General features: G+C 53.7%; 1 protein-coding gene across 3 annotated transcripts in view; it reads right to left on the bottom strand.

Moving 5' to 3' along the window:
• The window catches only part of LOC133343530 (peroxisome proliferator-activated receptor gamma coactivator 1-alpha-like), a 156,911-nt gene that overhangs the window by 38,518 nt on the left and 99,411 nt on the right, over positions 1 to 18,982 (bottom strand). Inside the window, exon 1 of one of the 3 annotated variants that reach the window (XM_061553203.1) lies at positions 60 to 335. The exons of the other annotated variants lie outside the window; for them this stretch is intronic. Coding sequence (XP_061409187.1) covers positions 60 to 80 — 21 coding nt within the window. The 5' untranslated portion in view covers positions 81 to 335. Of the gene's footprint in view, positions 1 to 59; positions 336 to 18,982 lie in introns of those variants that run through there. 3 annotated transcript variants of the gene reach the window in all.

Below are 18,982 nucleotides of genomic sequence, written 5' to 3'. Positions count from 1 at the left end.
CAATCAATCCGGCAAACACCGTCCGATTGTTAAAAAAGTGAAGGAATGAATGAACGCACCAAGTCCACCAGAACTTCCATCCGTGGCTCGTAACTCCCGATGAGTCAGGGTCTCCTGATCCTCCTGTGGCACTGCTGGGTCGATGCTCAAATCCAGCACCGGTGATGAACGCCAAATCGGTTTTCTCACTCGCTCGCTCGCACTTTCCCTTGGTCTGTGTCTCTGCCAGTCTTGGTCTCTGTATCGCTCTCCCGGTCTCTCTCTCTCTTTCTCGCTCTCTGGTTCCCAGCTCAGACCATTCAGGTGCGGACCACTCCACTCCAGCCCCTGGCAGGCACGCGATTCTCACTGGCTCCACAGAGCCACGCCTCCGCTTCCCTCCTCCCATCAAACCCCCACAGTCCTCCTCTACCCTCCCCACCCTTTAACGCACCATTAAGAAACACCCCCTCGGCACGTTGCCCTACCACCCCCCACCGCCTCCCCCCCGCCCGCAGAGCCCGCTCTCTCTCGCTCCCTTCCTCCCACCCACCCACCCACGCGGACAGACCACAACTCCCTCCCTTACAGGCCTTGCCTGTCCCTGCCTATATCAGAGTCCGATCGCATTAAACTGTAACCCGCTCGACGCGGCGCGTTCTGCACAGATCATCTGTACCAAGGTGCGGGCGCGGAGTTGGAGGGATGGGGGGGGCTGGCGTGCGGGCGGATCGCGGTGGTTTCGGGTAGAGTTGTGGCTCTGGGACCAGAGAGATGCGGCCCAAACCTGAACTCGTCAGCGGCCCTAACGCGACTTCATTACAAAGTCCACTTCGCTAAAGTTGCCCCCCCCCCCCGCCGCTGTCTATTTTTTCCGTCTTGTGTTTTGTGCCGAAGCAAAAAAAAGAAAATTAATCCCGGTTTACGATGACAGATTAATTACGGTGGATTTTTTTATTGTTGTTTTTCTGTGAGAAGGACTTAATTGAGGGTCCCAGGCTCGGCGCCGAGGTGATTTTAATTTGAAGGACGCACGCAAGAACACAGAAGGGGTTTCTATGGGCGCACTGACATTGGGAATGGACAATGTCACTGAGGGCCTTGGAAACGGGATTCCTGCCCCCCCCCCCGGTCACAACACTGGCGGCAGCAGACACAATCCACGTCGGAGAGACTTGAGCACGGGGAACCAAGAGGAATGAACATCGGGACGCGAGAGAGACTCGGCAAAGTGGCCAGAGTGAAATCGTGCCACGGCGAATGCAGCGCGAGACAAAGCCTCGGAGAATTCATCCGCACAAATTGTTCCTCCCCGGTGTGTATTTTTTTCTCTTCCTGGTGTGATGTCCGACGTTCCTCTCCGCGTGCAGGAAGCTTCTTGGAGGAGGGGAGGTGGCGGCGCAAAATGTCCGACATCACGCAGAACAGCCGCGCGAAACAACCCACAACACCGCACGCGCACAGGGAAGCTGCCACGCAGCCACGACCGCGGTAACCCACCGAGCCGCGGCCCCTTGACGTATGTCGGAGACTCACGATGACACAGCCATCCGTGTCACTGTGAGAGGCAAAGAATTCGCAGCGGCTGCGAGGAGGGGAACCTCGACGGGAGAACCAGTTCGATGAGGGATAATTACACAAAGCGCCCCATTGGCTGCCCGTGTCTTTGTTGCATCACCACGCACCCCACAGACGGTAGCGATCCCATCGCACGGCTCTGGCTCTTACGCCAACTCGGACTCCCAACCCCCAAAGATGCCCGCAGCAGCAGCAGCGCAGGGCGCGTGGTGCTGCTGCTGTTGCGGGCGAGAAATGTTCAGCACTGGGGCCAACCCGGAAAACCGCACTTGAAATAAACGCAGCTGTTGAACCTTACGCGTTACCCCCACGCGTTAACCCCACGCGTTAAAATCCTCAACTCTGCCGATTCAGCCATCTGCCTCACTTGCAAACAATTTATGATGTTGTGGGAGAGAATGGAGGAGGAGTCGGCCAAGGGGAGGGGGCATAGATTGGGATGGGGGGGGGGACACTGGTTTAAGCAGGTAGTCAACTTTTCTGGTCTAAGGCGTGCGTGGAATTTGGATATAAAAATTGGCGATTCCAACCGTGGTCGGCGTGGGACGCGGCTGGTTGAGAACGCACCGCCGCAGCCGATGACGGGACGAGTGTCTTCGGTAGTGGGAGCTGCCAACGGGCAAGATGAGAAAGCTTAGGGGGAGTGAGAGAGAGAGAGCGAGTGTCGCCAGAGAAGGTGGAGTTTGTCACGGAGAGCCCAACAGCTGAGCCTACTCCACTGACAGGTGGCTCCCTGGGGGGCCCTGCTGCTTCTGTGTTTGTGTGTTGGAGGGGGAGGGGGGCGGTGAGGGAGGTTTTTGGGGAGCAATGAGGTCTCTAATACTCGGTGGTGAGCGTTGGCAGGGCCAAACGCTCACCGTTGATCGACACTCAAAAGAAAAAGCACGTCTGTACGAAGAAGCGTAGAGAGCGTGGCGTCGAGGAACATTGGCAAGTGTCGCGAGGGTAAGGACCGCGCCTCGCGCCGCCCGACAGCTGGATCGACTGTCCCCGCCGTCGCGGGGAATTCAGCAGTGGAGAGAGTTCACAAGCGCTGACTCTCGCCTCGCTGCGGTAGTAACACTCCTGGGATGTGCGGGAAGGCAGCTGCTCTCGGATCGTTTCATTGTTTCTCTCTTGAAGGGGACACATCTGCTGGGGGTCCATTGTCCCTGGTCCCACGTTCGGCTGTCGGGGGCTTTAGCCGTTTTCGTCTTAGGCTCGCCCGCAACCAAAGACTGCCCGCAGCACTGTGCTTTACCAGGTTTCTCGTGGTATTGTAATGCGCAAGCGACTAATAACGATCGCAATAACGTCAAGGAAACCGTGCCGCGTGTGCTGCAATAACAGCCTTCCGACTCCTGGAGACGCCAAAATGGCTCGTGTCAAAATGTGCTTCGGGGAGGCCGAGTGATTGTCACAAACTGCCCGCCCGCGCTGGCATTGATTTCGGTGCCATTACCTTGCGCCGTGGTTCACAAGCGAGCCGCTTGGCCAGGGCCTATGCATCAATCCGTCCCATCCCCGTGCCCCTATTAATCTTCTTTGTACAAGGAAAGGACCCGCACAGAAAAGTCATTGTGCACACCCTGAACGCCGGACAAGCTCTCGCTTGCCCGCAGAGGAGGGGGGTTGGAGGATGGGTGAGGGAAATAAATATATATTTGTGTACCCATCATTCGTTTCCTAAAACATTAACCAGCTTTAAATGATTTCGCGGTCATTATCGGTGGGGTAATAATGAATGCGGCGCGTGCACAGAGCCCCCCGCCCCCCGTGTCCGGCGACGCTGCCCACAACGGCAACCGGCGCGGGTCGCCGATCGCCGCTCATCTGTAGCAGCCTCGGCCGCGGCTGCGGTGCGAGCGAGGAAATTGGCCCCCACGATTCGTCGTCGCTCGTGAGCTCAGTCTCGTCCTGTGGCCGCGCGGGCGCGGCTTGAATAGCGGCACGCGTGTCCTGGCTGAGTCGTCGCGGACATTGGCGCGCGCGCTTGTCGAGATCGGCCACGTTCGTTCGCACATCGGTGAGATCACGAAGCGCTCGCCAGCGCCGCGCGCCTCACCGCGCTGGCCTCACCGAGACTGGATATTGATCATTCGATCGCCCGGTCCCGTTTCTCAAACTTCACTGCTGATCCCCCACCACTTCTCCACCCATTCAGTTCAAAAATCATCTTCTTGTCCGTCCCCACGCGTGTGTTAAGCTCACGTGTCGGGCGGCGTCTGTCCCTGTTTAGATTCGTTCCACTCCCCGCCATGTTCTTGTACAAATGGACACTTGTTCAGAGCATGCTCCCAAGCGTAAACACAGCTGTGAAGTTCTGCTGAGGAGGCGGCGAGTGAGATGACCTGGCAGGGCCTCCGCGTCGTCACCCCCCAGCGCCCCCCCCCCCACAGACTTCCTCCAGCCTCATCGCCACTGCCATCCGAGGCTCAAATCCCCACGCAACGCAAGGCCCACCCCACTTGCCAGCCATCTCTCTCCGTGGGTGCATGGCGAGGTGCAAGGAAGCGATACGGGGAGACGCGACAACTACCCGCTTCATCACTCGCCCACCCCTCCCACAGCAGACCCCCTCGCCCACCCGTCTGTGCATCGTCACCCCCCCCCCCCTTACTCCGTCAGCTCCAGTGAAACCCAAGGAGGTCGCTGAAAGCCACGCGTGATGAGCCTTCACTCACCTGCGCATCGGCAGAGATTTCGCCACAGTCTGCTGTCGCCTGCTGCCACAACGTGCCCGGTGACACGCGCGACGCATGGGGGAAGCAGGGCAGCTACGGCGGCGGGAAAGCCATCGAGTAGCGGTGCAGGCGGTGCAACTGCACCGATGGCCACGTGCCCGAGGGGCCCTAGCGCTGGGCTACGAAGGCGGGGAGCAATTGGACAGGAGGCCCCATGTGGACGGGCGGGAGTGGGCCCAATTCCATTCATTGCATCAGCGCTCATGCCATCCACGCCACGCTATTGACCTGATGCAACCCTCCCCACACGCCTACGTAGCTCAGCTTCGGGAGTGGGAGATACAGAAAGGGGGTGGAGGGGATACAGGGAGGGGGTGGTGGGGGATATCTGTAGGGGGTGACTGGGGGTAGGGTGGTATTGAGAGGGAGGTGGTTAGGGGTGTCGAAGGGACACGGAGGGGGAACGTCGATCTGCCTCGGCAGGAGCACGCGGGGTGCCCTGCCAGTCCGCACGGTGCCGCGTCTCGGCCGAACCCACGCGCGTGCGTGTCTTTGCGCGTGCGTGTTGGTTCATGTGTGTGTGTGTGGAGAGCGGTAGTGCAGTGGTTAGCCCATTGCACTATGAAGCCGAGTTCGATTCCCGATTAATCCGTCCGGGAACCTCCCCTAGGTAAACTCAGCCTCGAATTAATAATTGTTTAATCGGTGCCATATATAAACATCACCACTCGGGAAACAAAGGCGGCCCGGCGTGTTGCTGGTCACCCAACCCCAACAGCCTATGAAGGCTATCGGGGGGATATTTGTCTGGGTGTGTGCGTGTTTCAACGGCTACCTGTGTGCACCTGTGCACAACTGTCACTCTAAAAGGAGAGGAGATCCCCCTCACAACCCCCCCCCCCCTGGCACCCGTCACCGAGCTCGGATTTGTTAAGTGGCGTGGGTCGCGCGCACCGCTCGATATTGCGCTCACCGAGGGAGTGCGCGCCAGAGACTCTCTCTCATTCTGCCGCTCTCGGCGCCTCTCTCCAACCCCCTCTCTCCATGGCTACCTCCTCATCCTCGTCTCTCTGGGGAACGGGGAGACTTTGGCAAAACACGGGCACAGCAATTCCCCCCCCCCAACCCCTCCCGTCGCCCTGACGTGATGGGAGCTCAAAGAAACATTTGCGTTTATCTCCAAAATGACAACGGTAATAATGTCCCTCATTTGTCCAGGAAAGGCTGAGTCTCAAGATTATGTTTCAGGAGGTTTCTTCTGCGTCGCGATGTTTTGGTAATTCCATTCATGCGTCTCTCTGTGTCTGTGTCTGTTGCTCCCTGTTTAGGCTATACGGGGGACCTTTGTATTTGTCCATAATAGAGGGGGTTTTGGGTTAGAAATATAAATGTTGCCGTGAAACCCGCCACCACCCGACACAGCCAATTAGTAAGGGTAAATAAAACATGCAAATTGGTTACGATTTAAATAAACTAGTGTGTTGGAGAGTAAACCCACATATATTATTCGAGTAGGACATTTTTATTTTGTTTTTCTCTGTGTCCCATTATAGTATTCATTAAATGAATTAAATAAATTACTATAATTTTTATTTATTCATCAATTATATGAAATAAATGTGAAATAATGATATATTTTACTCAGAATTAATAAAAAGTCGGTTAATCGGATTCACTCATTCATAGAACTTACGTTCACCACGTTCATTCATCATTCTTCGAGGTTACGTTGGTCGCTTGCAAACATCAGAATAACAACAACAAACCTGGTCAATACAAAGAAATCCCGCGTGGAGACGTGACCTCGCTCTGCCTCTATACATACACAGATCTCCCCCCCACCCTCTCCCCTCTCTCTTTGTGTGTAAATACAATATGGACACAGCGCGCTGTTCTTCACTGCTGTTTACACATCAATTGAGACCTGCGCTCAGACTTGTGCCTTGTGCAAATAGGGGCGAGTTAAGCCGCCTTTCTAACCAGAAACGAGATCAATTGCGACACCTTTGATGAACTTGAGAGTTACGAAAAAAAAAGTCGACGCCTTTTTATTTATTGAGAGAAATCAACGCCTCTTGACACATTAGCCTGTCGGCTAGTTGCCGCTCGCTCGTTTACAATCGCCCACGCGTGCGCGCGTCCGCGAGCACATGTCTGCGTGCGTGTGCGTGTGAATGTTTGTGTGCGTGTGTGTGGGGAGCGGTAGTGTAGCGGTTAGCGCGCTGCGCTACGATCCTGGCGACACGGGTTCGATTCCTGCTCACGGCCAACACCGGTGACGATTATCTGAACCGGTCCTTGGCCTCCCCTAGGTCGACTCAGCCTCAAATGAGTACCTGGTGCGATGGGTACACATCGTCACTAGGGATAAAAAGACGACCGGGCGTGGTGTTGGCCACCCACCCCCTCGTGTGCCGTGCCGGCCTTTATAAGTACTCGCTAACAGCACTTGCCCCTACAGTCTGTTAAGGCTATACGGGGGATCTTTCTATTTGTCTTTGTATATCACCCGCTGTGACAGGCGGATCCGACACACGGACACTGACAAGGAAATGTAGACATGAGTTGACCAGTGCGCAAAGACGCACGGGGAAGAAGAAGCGAGGCGCAAGCTGGGAACTGGGAATCGTAACTGAAGAGACGGGGGAGGAGGACCCTCCACCCCTCCATCCCCGTGTGGTGAGAGGAGGTGTGAAGCGGCATCGGATTGGCTGTTGGGGGGAGATCACGGAGCTTGGACATGACAATGGCCCGTGGTCAAGATTGACTCGTGACGGAGTGGCGACCGAAGGAGAGGACGCGCCTGCGCGCGGAGATGGAGCGATGGAATAATTTCGCTTGTGGGCGGAGGGAGGGGGGGCTCGTTGTATCATTGCATCACAGAACCGTGAGAGATGCATAGACCATGGCTGCTGCTGATGGTAATGATGATATCACGCGCACCTATTCGGCTTTGCTCATCGCTATTACTGGGGTGGGTGGGTGGGGTCAGGGGATGTCCCCCTGACCCTTCGATGAGGACAGAACCTGCTGCGTTTGGTGCCCAAACGCAGCTCAAGTGAAGGCGCCGATGTGAAAGTCCCCCGCTGTGACGGCGTGGGGACTGACAGCGCCCCTGTGGAACTCAACCCACGCGAACGACCCCACGCTGAGCTCCGCGTCGTGGCGGGGGCTGGGGGGGGTGGGTGGCTGTGGTGTTCCGCCACACGACCCGCCGCACCGGATGCCTGTGCGGGGGTTTGCGGTTGCAGGTCGGGGGAGGTGGTGGATTGCGACCGTCATTGACTGGCAACGGTTTGAGTTTCCGTCGCCATGGCGCCAACAGTAGCAGCCTCTCTTGTTGCCAGGCCCCTCGAGCGGCGCGGGGGGGGAGACGTTGATTCTTTTTGTTGATGTTGCCGCTGTGGCACACAACGAGTCAAGTGACACGGCCGTGTTTGCTCTGCGTCTCAGCGGGAAGACTGGCGGCCGACGAATCCCCCAAACAGCATCCCCCACACTCGAACCGTTTCGTCTCATCCGTAACCGCGTTCGGCCCACCACACCGCAGGCCACATACGCTCCTTCCCTCTAGGGGTTGCCAACCTGTCCGAGTTTGACCCCAGGCGGTCCGGGAATGGGGTGTCTCTGTCTGGGCGGCAGGAATTGATTCGTGCTGAGATCTGGTGCCGGCGTTGTTTGGCTGAACTTTCATCGCTGGGGACTGCGACGGTGCTGAATAATGGACGACCCCAGTGCTGATTGAGACATTTGACCGGGTTCGGAACTGCGGTTGAAAGCGTGGCAACTTCGCGCTGCTCCACTTTGGAATTCCTCCCATTGTTCCCATGATGATGACGACGACGATGACAATAACCTCGCTCAATGCAAGAAGCGTGCTAAACCCACATCTAGTACAATTTTAACCGTGCTTTTTTGTCGCTGGCCGCTTGGCGTCTTAGGCCTCTGCAGCTGTGCTCAGCAACCGCGATGAGAACAAAAGTGTCGTGACCTCGGTCCTCTTTGTATATTTATCCAGAAACAAGCAACTCGAAATTTTTCCAGTTTAGCTCTTTTTTCACTTCCAGCTCAGCTGCTCTTGTTTTTGGTGTCAGACTCATACCCCCGTGTAATGAGGGACGTGTGCCAGGGGAGAAATGTGTGACTTTATAATAATATTATTAGTGAACGACATCGCCCCAAAAGTAAACAGCTGCTGTCATCTTGAACGAGCGCGCCTGGGTACATCGTGAAAGTTGCTCTTCGTTTGCCGAGTTGGATGACTTTGAAAATCCCTGCAACCAGGTAACATTCATTGCCTGCCGTTCCAAAACACGGACACTGATCGAGAAGATAGAATACATTTTATTGGTTCTTTCGGTAAAGTCACGTAGAAGGGAAATAATAAAATAATAAAAATAAAACAATAAAATACAATTCTCACGACGTTTCGGCCACAATGCAAGGAGCCGTCCTCCGCGCTGTGGCCGAAACGTCGTGAGAATTGTATTTAATTATGTTTTATTTTTATTATTTCCCTTCTACGTGACTTTACCGAAAGAATCAAGAAGATGAATAATAAAATAATAAAAATAAATCAGTATTTTATTATATTTTATTTTTATTATTTTATTTCCCTTCTACGTGACTTTACCGAAAGAACCAAGAAGATGAATAATAAAATAATAATAATAACAACATTTTTATTTTATTGTTTTATTTTTTATTATTTTATTATTTACCTTCTACGTGACTTTACCGAAAGAACCAAGAAGATGAATCCCTGCAGTCACGAAAACTTCAAATTGAAAAATGGAATACATTATGAAAATACCAAATAAAGCATAGGGACATGGGTTAGTACATTACTAGTCCGTGTCTGACACAAGGATGCAGCTTAGTTAATTCATTTAAATCGTTCTCAAGGAGCGCTCTAGTGGCATCACTGTAGTGAAACTGTTTAAGAAAGAACAGGGGTAACGCTGCACTGAGATACGAGAGCTCTTTAACGAAGCATTGCATTTCATCCATCAGTGGAATGACCATGGCTGATGGTAAATGCAATTCGCCACTCGGCAGCGTATGTAGCGCTTGACTACGTAGGGTGCCGAGAGAAGTTGAACGTCAACACGCACACAAACACACACACACGTACACACACACACACGTACACACACACACGTACACACACACACACACGTACACACACGTACACACACACACGTACACACACACGTACACACACACACACGTACACACACACGTGCACACACACACGTACACTCACACGTACACACACACACACGTACACACACACACACGTACACACACACACGTACACTCACACGTACACACACGTACACACACACACACACGTACACACACACGTACACACACACACGTACACACACACGTACACACACACACACACGTACACACACGTACACACACAAACACACACAGCGATCTGCCTGCACAAGAGGAGAGCCGCGAGGTGCAGATGCCCGCGAGGCGTCAGCGCCGAGTGTTACCCCCCCCCCTCGTCTACAGCGCGACGCTGAAGCGCTCTCCCGGGTTCCTCCCGCTCGGACACAAAACCCTCGTCAATGGAATGGGACAAACACCCCAATTTGCAGCGATATATAAAGTCTTGGAGACCCGGCGATGCGTTCACGGGTGATGAGAATCGTTGCTCCGCTTCTCGGGGGGGGGGGGGGGGGGACACGGCGAGTGTGGCGTCATTAAACGGCACCGCGTGACCTCCCAGGCCAATTGTGCAAACTGAACAAGGACGAAACTGAACAACCACCTCTGCTGCGTCCATTGTCAATATGATCATTGGCAGAGAGAGTGCACGAGGAGCAGGCGAGCAGAGGGAAAGAAAGCAATCTGACAAATAAATAAACGTACACGCGAAGCGTTTTTCATGCTAGGAGGGCAAGCAGCAACTGCCAATCCCCCCCTCCCGCACCTCCCCCACTCCCTCCACCCCGCACAGCATTAAGCAACTCGTTATCACCCAGGGGAACAGCCGGGCCGCGTAGACCACGCACAGAGCAGCGGTGGCTCCGGTGAAAATGTAGCGGCATTGATCGGCAATCCGGAGTTTAAAGCACACACACACACACAGAGAGAGAGGGAAATCCGTAATGAAGGGAAGAAAGGGGCTGGAGAGATTTGCATGGCTAGGAGGAGAGCCGTCGATACAGACAATCTGCTCGGGGCATCTCCACGATGGCTCTGATTAGCGTCTCCCGTATCTCTCGCTCTGCACCCCGCGTCACCTCACCCCACATATCTGCCCCCCCGCCACCGCCACCGCCACCGCCACATACCGTAACTCACAATCCCACATCCCACATTCCACATTGTTCGTCCAACACCCTGCGCCACGCAAAATGCATCCCACCTGAAACATCTCTTGCCATGCGTCCCACTCCACACGCCGCACAAGACACAGCTCCTATCCTGCCCTCCACACCTCCCACCACCACATTGCACGCCTCACTCCCCGCCGCTATGTACACCGCGCTCCACATTCCAAATTTCACTCTCCACAACCACACAAACCACACCCCGCAAACCACACTCCACGCCCCGCATCAGCATGCAGACCGTTCGGAAGGTCCTGTCAGGAACTCCCCCTTTTTCTAGAACCTACAGAGAGTCAAGCCTCTCTTTAGGGAGGGACCTGCACGGTCACTTTGGGCCAGATCCATGGCATTTCTTTTGCTGCTCAAACTGGAGAACCCGCAGAAAGGAATTGAGTGCGATGACCGCCGGGGAGATGGAGTGATGAAATCAGTTCGTGTGCAGGGGATAGGTGGATTATTTATTACATTGCAGGATCGTGAGAGGTGGCGGTGGCTTGGAGAGGGTGAGGGGGCAGGGTGGCTTCATCCAGCAGTGGATTGACCATGTGTGACGATGGTGATGATGGTGATGATAATTCGTAGGGACACAACGCTCGAAGATCAGCTCTGCTCAAGGCGTTCGCTCACGATCCCTCTTGCTGTGCTACCATCTTGCACGCCAGCTCGCAGCACAGCGGATCCTGCGTGACCCACCAACCCTTGCCTCCGCCAAGACGCCGCTCCACCGCAGGCGCGCGGGCTCACCGCTGGCCAAAGTGGAAACTGGAGGCGGAGCTTTCCGTGACGTCACGCGGCGAGCGGCAGCGGCAGCGGACCCCCGCGCGCCGCCTCTGCCAATCAACCCGCGCGCTCGAACCGTCAAACTTACAACCGACCGCAAAGAACGATATGCGCCGATCCGTAATAGCAATTACATTCATAAAGACGCGTTTTATTCGTTTTATTAGCTGTAACAATTAAGATAAACACCGCGGAATTTTAGCCCCCCCCCCCACCCACTCGACCAGATTCGCACCGGCATAATAAAACGTTCGCCCTTTTGCGCTGAAAGTCACTTCTGGAAAAAAAACCCACCACGCTCACACTTATATAATATTCTACGAATCTAAATTACATAAACCGAGTGACTCCATCGAAGCATTGCTGACTATATCTGCCCTTGTCATGGACTGATACCCCACCCACCCCTCCTCCCCCCACCATTCACCCTCCCCTACCTCAGGCTCACTATGACCTTCCAGCTCCCCCATTCCCCTCCCTTCTCGCCCCCTACCCCCCCATTGAAGAGACAGGGGCACAGGCTCCCCGGTCTCCCGCCCCTACACCTGGCAGAGTAAATATAACGTGTGCGGCGTGTGACCCGTCACGTGGTGCCACTCTCTGGAGATAAGGCGCATTCCGGATCCCGCGCCGCCACGATCCTGCCTCTATTTGGTGATGTCCCCAGTGAGAGAGAACATTGGTGGGGGAGTGGAGTAGGGGGTGGGGGGCAGTGCAGAGAGAGAAGAGGGGGGGGGGTCGATGCATAGAGAGAGAGAGAGAGTGGGGGGGGGACGAAGTGTGATGAGATGGCAGGAATAAATCGCTCCGATGAGATTGGTCTGAAGTTGCTGGAGACGACGAAGGGAGAACAACAGAGAGCTTTTCCATTGTTTCAACGATCGCCGAGAGAGGATGGACGAGGTGTGATCAGGTATGAGGAGGAAGAGGATGGAGAGACGGCAAGACCGAGAGTCTGAGAACGATCGCGTCGTGGATACATGTCGCACGATCCACGTCTTGCTTGCGGCAATCGACTACGACTCATCAGGGCTTCGCTTTTCCAAGAAGCTTGTGTTTCAACACAAACTCGTTCTGTCTCAAAGCTTCTGAATAACACTTTCCTCCCGGCATAACCTTTAAGGTGAAGTAATCTATCACTCACCCAGTGGCTGCGTTACTTGCGGTGAGCTCACACACCCTGGCTCTGACCCATTGACATAGACCCAGCCTCTAACTCATACCCTACCCCTTAATGCTAGTCACAGCGCTCGTAACCGGAGTGCCTGCTGGCACAATTACACGAGAGGGATTATGGTTTTTGTACGCATTCATTTTTAATGAACACACTCAATGGCTGTGCAGGTGCATGCATGGGAGTCTTCGTGTGTGCAGGTAAACGCACCTGTATGTAGGTGCGTGCAGGTGAGTGTAGATGAATGTACGTGTGTGTAGGTGCGTGCAGGTGAGTCTAGGTGAATGAACGTGTGTGTAGGTGAGTGTAGGTGAGTGTTCGTGTGTGCAGGTAAATTCACGTGTATATTGGTGGGTGCATGCGCGTGGAAGCGAGTGTAGGTGTGCAGGTGAGTGTAAGGGCGTGTAGGTATGTGTTCGTCAGTGGAGTGGTGTTCATGTGCGTATAGGTAGTGTGTGTGTGAGCGTTCAAGCGCGTCCAGGTGTATATGCACGCCCATGTGTGTACGCACGAATGAGCATTCGGGGCCGTTGGTATAATTGGATGGGGGGGGGGGCTGGTCATAAAACAGGGGCCTTGGCCCGGAGTCCCCACCACCAACGCCCTCTCCCCCCTCCACCACCCCGAGAGGGGGACCCTCCAGCCAGAGCCTCCCAAGGGCACCCTCGCCCTCGTGAGCGGCCGCTATTTTAATGGCATTACGACTCGCACCGCCAGCTACCGGTACCATTATTGCAGAGTGTCGTGAAAAAAAGGGAGTGTGCCTGCGTGTGTCTGCGTGTGCGTGAGTGTGTGCCTGTGCTCGCTAACAACGCTTGCCCCAACAGTCTGTTATAAAAAAGGATATTGGGGGTGGGGGAGGGGTCTTTGTGTGTGTGGGGAGTGGTGACTACTCGAGTTCGATTCCCGCTCATGGCGAACACCAGTGACAATTATGTGAACCAATCCTGGGCTTCCTCTAGGTTAACTCAGCCTCAAACGAGTACCCAGTTCGATGTGTAAATATTAGCACTGGAGGAGACAACGTTGCCGGACGTGGTGTTGGCCATCAACCTCCTCGTGTGCCATGCCGGCCTTCAAAGGTGTTCGCTAACAGCGTCTGCCTAAACAGTTTTTTAAGGCTGTACGGGGGATCTTTGTCTTTGTGAGTGCACATATATAAATAAAAAAAGGACAGCCATGAAAATGCATTAAATATGCATGTTGAGCTGTGATCCTCTAATCGGGACCTGAGGCTTCATACCAAAAATCATCTACACAGAGAGAGAGAGAGACCGTTTCGTGCTCGCAGCCGGCAAGGATATTTTATTTTATGAAAGCGCATTGTGCAGGAAGAAAAAAAACAAGCCACAAGCACAGCGGGTCCCGCAAGCTTGAACCCTCCTACTTCCCACTCACTCGTCTCCTGGACCCTGACTCCTGCCGCGATGTTAATTATTAGAAAGATCGCGTTGAACAAATTAACACCGCGGGACCCGCATGAAGATGCATATACCCCCCCCCCTAACCCCCCCCACTCCCCCACTAGCCCCCCAGCCCCACGCGACCCCCACCAACACCACTCCTCACACACTTTCCCCCATAATAATAATATGACTGTAAAAAAAACCAAGCACGTGGAAGATTGATGCCTCGCGCCATAGATTGTGCGAAATCTGCAGGCGTTTGTTAGGAGCTCCATAACCTGGGCGATGGGCCCCCCACCCCCCCCCCCCCAAAAAACAAAAAGCGTTGAGAGCCATTGATGTGATTGACCGCCACACTCAGACGATTGATGCTCCTCCGCATCATCCCGTGAGTAAAATAGATGCGGGCTCTGCTGAAAGCAATTGGCGTGAATCAACATGCGGAATAGAAAAGTGATGTAAGGGTATTAAATATGTAAATCCAAATCCCATAAACTCGTAAGTGTATTTATAATATAGCTGGAAAAAAATAATCGTGACCCTCCGTCGTTTCTGTACACCTCCAGGATTTTTTGTTTTTTTCATAAAGATTAGTGGACTTTGGCAAGACGCTAAGAAGGGGCGATAGCCGAGGTACGGGAGTGGTGGGAGAACGGTAGCGTCAAAGAACAGAACGCGCCCAAGAGGAACACCACTGAAGAGATAGAGCAATGAGACGAGTTCACGTGCGGGAGTGAAATGGATTGTGTCGTCACAGGACCATGAGTGACGCGGACCGCATTGCTGATGGTGGCGTGGGTAGGTCCCCATCCAGCAGTGACAGATCATGGCTCGTGATGATCGAGGCATGAGCAGGCCTTCATCCAGCAGTGGTGAACAGACCATGTCTCGTGACGATGATGGTTTGGGTAGGTTTTCAGCCAGCAGTGGACAGACCATGGCTGGCTAAATGAATATGCCCGTGATTGGTCTACAGTTAAATAGATGACAACCAACTGAAACCTCCTTCGGGCCGCTCCACTCTAGAATTCCCTCCCACCATGGTCTCATTTCTCAAGTTCTTAAAGCAATACTAATATCGAAATAAACCTTGTTCAATCCAGGAAAGCTGATACGCCCCTATCTGTTTAAACATTAATAAAGTGCGATTTGTTGCTGGCCGCTTGGCGTCTTTGGGTCTTTGTGTAGCCGTGTTCAGCAGCTGTGTTTAAAACAAACAACAAAAGCACCCCCCCCCCCGCACGGCACACGCACCACCGGCGGGCAGGGGTCAGCGTCGCGGAGTGTGGTGTGATTGTGGCACGGGCTCAGCCGATGGTGCAACCACACACACGTCAGCAGCATCATCAGCAGCAGCATCATCAGCAGCAGCCGCATCATCGTCGTCCCGGCTAAATCCCACCCCGCTCCCCCACCTCTCCAAAAGGTCCAATGAGCGATGCGCATGATAATCGCTCGCACTCGACACACGGGCACTCGAGATATTAAAATATTGCTATTAATAATGAATAATTAGTTTCTTTGTTGTGCCCGATGATTGAATCAAATGCCTCGGCGCATTAATTGAATTGCAGCCAAATTAAAGTGTAATGGTGTGAACGAGTATTAGAAAAAAATCCATTAAAAACGCGGCGACTACAGCAAACGGGAGGGGTGATCCAGCAGCCCGCTGCCCTACCAAATCGGCGACACGAGTTCGATTCCCATCCGTGGCCAACATCGAGTGATGAGCGATACGACGTGTGGAGGTCCTCGGCCCTTTGCCCTCTTCACCAACCTGCAATGGCCAGCGGCGGTGAAGTATGGCCAGACAATCCCAATGACTGACAATGCGTGGGGAGGGATTCATCATCATCATCATCATCCAGTAGTGGAGCGACAAAGGCCATTGAAAATTATTATGCCGGTAGAACTCGACGTAAATGTACGAAGCAAGGTGGAAAAGTAATCACGTAAAAAAAATCAGTCTTCAAATTTGTTTGAAAGACGGTAACTCTTGTACAGTCTACAACGAATTAAACACCACTGCGGGATGACCACCGGGGAGCAAACAGTAAAAGTTTAGTTGACGCCTGAGTCTAATAAGGGTCTAGTTAGCTCCTATTAATATCTACCAAAGGATGGGCCAGCCGGCTTGATGTCTCCCCATTGAATCGCGAACTTTGCAGCACCGTGCCCTTGCCAGCCACGGATGCCACCGACGTGATAGGGAGTCCAAATGGCAACACACTTGGTCCCAAGGGCAGGGTTCGCGGCCCCGAAAATTTCCCCTTCTTCCAAGCCATGTTTATGTAACTTCTGGCGCTTGTTGTACAATAATTAAAAAATAGCTTCTGTCAGCAAGCGGGGAAGTTGTGCTGGCCACTGCGTGCAACCGGAATCCCCAACCAGGACTCAATCGCACGCACACCAGCTCAACCACTGCTCTCTAAAATCACGTGCCACAGTAGTGGCGGCTTAGCAATTACAGTTAAGAGGCGGCCCGCTGGAACAGGGGTCAGAACACCCAGACCATACCGCTCAGATGTTCGGGTAAAATCTGGGGTTCAGCCACTCGTGATTACGCCGGATTCTCAAGTTTGTCTCAGCTCAGGCTACAAATGACAGCACTCAAACCTCACCCCACCTCAGCCCACCTCCACCCATCCTTATATTTGACACCATTTCATCTCTGAGAATAAAAAAAAGAAACTTATCTGACTGCCATGCTACGACAATATCTCGACAGCAGAGAGAACGGGTAAGTGCAGCGTCCCGAGGGGGCCCACAAGAGGTCCACTTTAAGCGATCTCAGCAAGTCGTGACGTGGTATCTCCTTCGGCGGGCCGCTGTCGGTCGAACACGGGGTGGACGCGCTGCCTCCGCGGAGAGTTAGTTTCGCGGCACGATGCCGATAACACAATCCGGGGAGGGGAGGGGGGGGGAACCCACTGGGAGAACAGAGCGTAATATAAAGAAACACATCGAAGTGAAGTTGAGATTGTCTTGAGAAGCAGCTCGCGGCCTCTGGGAGCATGTGCCTAATATCCCGACAGTGGAGGCAGCTCCATCCCAAAGGGGGCACAAACAAAGGAGACAAAACCGATGTTTCGACGACTCCGTTGAAATTTCGGGACACGTGCCGATGTTGCCTTAAATGTCTAATTGCAGAGGTGGGCGACAAAATCGCCGTGTGACGTAGGCACACAGGGGAGAGTAAGTTACTAGGAATTGAACTTCTGTCAGCAGCAGCAGGCGCGCCTTGAGATGCCATCGCCTTGAGAAGGTCCGTGAATCCAAATTAAAGGCCGTATCCACGTGGAATCGTCTTCAGTGGGGCATTGCCCATAGACGTGGCCAAGACACTCGAGGAGAATTGAGGGCTCTAGAGCAATGCTCGTTTGGGGTAATTGCATGAATGCTCACTGATTAATGGAATTGGCCAAATATCCTGATGCAGGACCCTACTGGAAACAAGTCTTGAGACTCAGTGAGGCTTGGTTGGGTAAAAGGGCATCAGCATCATGTGTATATGTTGAACTTCTTCCCACCGTACGTAGCCAGCCGTGCTCACAAGATGCGCCTCCCTTCTTCACCCGCCCTCGCCGACCAGCGCGGCAAAGTGAGCTCACGACAACTCACACGAGCGACACGGCGTCGGGAGGAGGCCTTCATCGAGCCGGCAGTGGGTAGGCAATGACTGCTTCTCACGATGATCGCTGATTATTAATTGCACGCATTTGCATTGGGGCTCACGAAGCACATAGTGCCAATGCCCCAGATTATACAATCAAGGTTGGCGAGCGCAATTACCACACTTCTGTGGCTGGTTGCTGCTGAGCCAGCGAGTTTGCCGGGTGCTGTTCGTCGGCAGCTCTGCTAGGCGCCACGATAGTTGGCTCCAACTCTGAACCCGCGTCCTCCCTAACGGCCAAATTAACCTTCTTTCTTGCGAGATCCACCTCCGAGATTATTACTGCCCGGCACTGCCTCAATAAATGGTCTGCAGACAATTAGTTAAGCAGTAAGCGCTGTTATCATCGGTACGCGCGGGCGGGCACTCGATGTTCCTGACTGACTCAGCTCTATCCACGAAACCAGAGAATGCGTGTCCTCTCGCTCTCTCACTCCCTCTCACACTGCCTCCCTCGCTCTCGCATGCAACGCGGTCAAAGTCCGCAGCTTCATTTTCCTATCGTTTTTTTTCTATTCCTGAAAACCGCGACCAGTCCATGTGAATAATTCACCAGCCGTAGCGGGGGGGGGGGGGGGGGGGGGGGGGAATCTGTGACGTCAAAAATGCAGTGCGTGGAGTTTAACTGTGACGTTTTGGGCCGGTAGGTGAGTAGGCGAGGTACGCAAGGAGGAGGCAAGGGGCACATTGGATCGAGCGCAGGATCTTTGCTCGCTCGTGAAACGTTGTTTGTAAATTCGGGGCTTAAATACTCAAAGTCGAATAAAAATGTGTTTCCCACCCAGCACCGGGTGGTGTCCATCTCCTTGGGCTACTATTAAGTCAGTGGTGGGAATTCCACATTCCTATGCCAGGAACCAGGGTGCGTCCAAAACCAGGACCGCTGAGTGTCACGTGCTTTTTGTTCAGGGGGAGGGGGCCCGGCTTGACAGACTGACACATTGGCCCGGGTTGCTAAATTTGCATTATTATACGGGAAATAAATAACACCATTAATAATTATCGTGATATTAACGGATGACTAATTACCTGTCCGCTGCGTGCGTCCGCGGTAATGCAGACCCCAGCATTGCGCTCGTGGAAACATTTTGCCGCAGTAAGAAATGGGAAATTACAGCATCCTCGCGGCCGATTAAATCTCCCACAATAGCTTATTACGGGGCAAAGTGGTCTGAATTTAAAAGCGGCATAATGCATATTTAACAAGCCGCTCCTGCCTCGCTTTGTTTGTTCGTCACGACTTCCACTCGGAGAGGGCCTCCCCCCCAACAAAGCAAAGGCCACGAGGCTGAAATTGCAAACACGCGCCGTGGCACCCGCCACCATCCATCCCCCCCCCAACCCATCGCCCCCCCCCCAACCCATCGCTTCAGATG

Source organism: Lethenteron reissneri, chromosome 17 (genome assembly GCF_015708825.2).
Source record: "Lethenteron reissneri isolate LAM-NWPU_2019-01 chromosome 17, ASM1570882v1, whole genome shotgun sequence".
Classification (NCBI taxonomy): Eukaryota; Metazoa; Chordata; class Hyperoartia; order Petromyzontiformes; family Petromyzontidae; genus Lethenteron; species Lethenteron reissneri.
This window is presented reverse-complemented; position numbering and strand designations above follow the sequence as displayed.